Source organism: Antechinus flavipes, chromosome 4 (genome assembly GCF_016432865.1).
Source record: "Antechinus flavipes isolate AdamAnt ecotype Samford, QLD, Australia chromosome 4, AdamAnt_v2, whole genome shotgun sequence".
NCBI lineage: Eukaryota > Metazoa > Chordata > Mammalia > Dasyuromorphia > Dasyuridae > Antechinus > Antechinus flavipes.
The window spans coordinates 37,185,693-37,188,893 of NC_067401.1; the positions used below are offsets into that span (position 1 = coordinate 37,185,693).

General features: G+C 42.5%; 1 protein-coding gene across 1 annotated transcript; it reads right to left on the reverse strand.

Moving 5' to 3' along the window:
• Positions 1–328: 328 nt before the first annotated feature.
• Positions 329–2,930, reverse strand: LOC127559015 (C-C motif chemokine 3-like). Its single transcript, XM_051992455.1, has 3 exons — positions 2,761–2,930; positions 1,733–1,841; positions 329–497 (listed from the first exon to the last, which is right to left on the reverse strand). The coding sequence occupies exons 1-3, from the start codon at positions 2,828–2,830 to the stop codon at positions 404–406; spliced, it is 273 nt and encodes a 90-aa protein (XP_051848415.1). The 5' UTR covers positions 2,831–2,930; the 3' UTR covers positions 329–403.
• Positions 2,931–3,201: the final 271 nt, after the last annotated feature.

The following is a 3,201-nucleotide window of genomic DNA, read 5'->3' on the forward strand; positions in this document are numbered from 1 at the left end:
CATCCTCCACTCCTGCATAGTATCTGAGGGAAGGGAAAAGAGGATATTTAGAAGAGGAAGAGAGAGAAGAAATAGGAAAAGGAATGAAGGATTGAGAGAAGAAGAGAAGGAAAAGGTGGAAAAGAAGAGAATAGATGAATTCAAGGGAAAGTGGGTCTAAGTGCTTCAAATCTTTCCCACAAGAAATGCAGAATCAGCTCTTCTTTCATGTCATGAGATCTGATAAATCAGGGGGAGTGGGGAGAGAGGGATAGATTGGAATCAAGGGCTGTAGAGAGATGATTAAAAAGCCAGACTTATCAACACAAATTTAACAACTCACTAATGGTTCTTCTAAGTCTGAGTCAGTTTTATTTTTGAGACCATTTCTGTTTGTCCCATGGACTGATTGCTTTCATCTTCCTCAGGCTGTTCCTCTTGATAGGTCAGTCACATATTCTTGGACCCACTTGTCTTGGGGGTTGGCACACAGCCGAAGTCCTTTCTTGGAGATGAAGCTAAAATATGAGAAACAAGATATAAAGGGGAAAGATTTCAGCCCAGGCTTCTCCTCCAGAAGGCCCTTCAGTATTGCTTTCTGTACCAGTCATCCATGCCCATTAATCCCAGGACCATCCTCTTTTTTGTTGTTGTTGTTGAGGTAGTTGGGTTAACTTGCCCAGGGTCACACAGCCAGGATATGTTAAGTGTCTGAGGTCAGATTTGAACTCAGGTCTTCCTGACTTCAGGGCTGGTGCTCTATCTACTGCACCAATCAGGTGCGCCAGCTTCTTTATTTTTTATTTTTTTTAAAAATTTTTATTTAATAATTACTTTATATTGACAGAATCCATGCCAGGGTAATTTTTTTTTTACAACATTATCCCTTGCACTCGTTTCTGTTCCGATTTTTTTCCCCTCCTTCCTTCCACCCCCTCCCCTAGATGGCAAGCAGTCCTTTATATGTTGGATATGTTGCAGTATATCCTAGATACAATATATGTGTGCAGAACCGAACAGTTCTCTTGTTGCATAGGGAGAATTGGATTCAGAAGGTATAAATAACCCGGGAAGAAAAACAAAAATGCAGACAGTTCACATTCGCTTCCCATGCCAGCTTCTTTAAAAAAGGGAGGCAGGCAGTTAATGACATAATCCCCCTCCTTTGCTAACCCAATTGTGAGGTCTATTAACTTCTCTCAGAATTTAGCCTGCCAGTCTGGCATAATCCCTTCTTGTGGCACTTTTCTTTTTAAAGGTGTTTTTCCCCTAATTAGCTGTGACTCCTTGCAAAAAAATAAAATCCTTATGGATTTAGCCCCACTGTTAGCAGGGCAATAAAATCTTTGCTCCTTGAAGATAAAAGGAGGGAGGCAGATAAGGGGATCTGGATGGTCCAATCCAGCTTCAAATTCTTAATCATGTCATCCTGCCCATCCCTTCTGCAGAGCACAGTCTGTTCTCTTCTCACCCTCTCCCCTGTACCCAGAGAGAACATGGTCCTCGAGACTTCTGGGAACAACAAATACAGGTTATTGCCTTTTCAAGCAGGCCTGGCTTTCTCTCCTCTTTAATATGTCCTCCACTTAGCAGAGACACAGAGGTGTGAGACCTCCTGTTGTCTCAGCCATTGAGCCAACTTTCCTGAAGGGCTGTTTATGGCAGCCAAGCCCTTCTTGCTCCTGCCCTCTCTCTCTCTCTCTCTCTCTCTCTTTTCCCCTGTCAGATGGGGCCTTTGGACATGTTTACTCACATGATTGCTGGCTTAGCGCACAGCTGGCTGGTATGATCATAGTCAACCACAAACTTTCTGGGAATCATCCTTTCAACATAACTGAAGCAGCAGATAGTTTGGGAGGTATCTGTAGAGAAAGAGGCAGAATGAAGATCAGCATTGTGAATGTTGGGGTGTCTCACCTGATCTGTCTGACCCCAAGGGGCCAGTGAAGAAAGACATGACTCAGTTTCCTATGGAAGGAATGCAGAAAACCTGGGCCTACACTATTTTTTTTCTTTCTAACTCTTCCTATTTCCATTTTTTCTTTCTCCTGCTTCTCTTCCTCTTCTCTCTTTCCCCCCCATCCACTGTTTTTCATGTTCTTGCATCTTGTCTTCCCACCCCAGTTATTGTTCCCTCTTTCTCCTTTTATCTTGTCTCTCTAATTTTCTTTCAGTCAGATGGATTAGGCCATGATGGTCTGGGCAGAGTAGGTTCATTGTGAGCTACCACAAGTTCTTTGATGCCACTGGATGATAGATTGAAAACTAAAGAAAGTGGGGCATAGATGGAGAAAGTACTTGCAACTCAGGGAAGAAGCAACAGAATCACGATCTGATCCCAGGTCCACTGATGGCCTACTTGTCCTTGCTTACAGTCAAAGAAAGGCACTTTAACTATGTTCCTGCTGTTCCCCTCCTCCCTCTGCCCATGATTCTATTATAATACAGCCTGAGCCTGGTCCCAGGAAGCCCTGGGTTTAATTAGAGTATGTAGGGCTTATGGTCTTTCTCACATCATGATGATTGATGGGTCTCTCTCTCACCACATTCTGAAGAGCCAAAGATTTAGAGATTTAGAGAAGAAAGGGATAAATATTCCTCCTGGCTTCCCTAAATGGAAAGGAAGGAATGGTCCCTATAGGGAACTTCCCTAATAACTGGGGACATCCCCAATTCTGAATTTGTCTAGGAACTGTTGTCAGAAATACTTAATTGCTACAGTTTCCATGGATAGCTTCCACATTCCTGACTTTTTATTTCAAAGTAAATAATTTTACTCACCTGCTGTAGATCCCCAAAAGAGGCCAGAAGTGGAAATGAGAAAGATGGAGAGGATAGGCAAGGAGATCATGGTGCTTGGAGATGGGAAGACCACACTCTCAGAAGATGATCCTGAGCTCTCAGAATGCCTGTTCTGACTGCCCTGGTATCCAGGTTCAGATGCCCTCTTTTATGGGCAGTGTATGGCTGAAAAGGAACAGGAATCAACCAATTCTCAGAATTGACTCCAATTTTTCAGACATGTGATTGATGGCACAATCTTCTTGAAAGAAGGGAAATGAAACAAAGAGAAATCATATGATGATGCAGAAAAAGCATTTGACAAAAATCCAATACCCATTCCTATTAAAAATACCAGAAAGCATAGGAATAAATAGAATTTTCCTTAAAATGATGAATAGTATCTATCTAAAACATCAGCAAGCTTCGTATGTAATGGGG

Excerpts from the sequence above, each read along its gene's own strand:
- LOC127559015 (XM_051992455.1), bottom strand. The coding sequence starts at position 2,830 with ATGATCTCCTTGCCTATCCTCTCCATCTTTCTCATTTCCACTTCTGGC. Across the intron at positions 1,842-2,760 it reads CTTTTGGGGATCTACAGCAG|ATACCTCCCAAACTATCTGC; the intron begins GTGAGTAAAATT and ends CTTTCTCTACAG. Across the intron at positions 498-1,732 it reads TGCGCTAAGCCAGCAATCAT|CTTCATCTCCAAGAAAGGAC; the intron begins GTGAGTAAACAT and ends CTCATATTTTAG.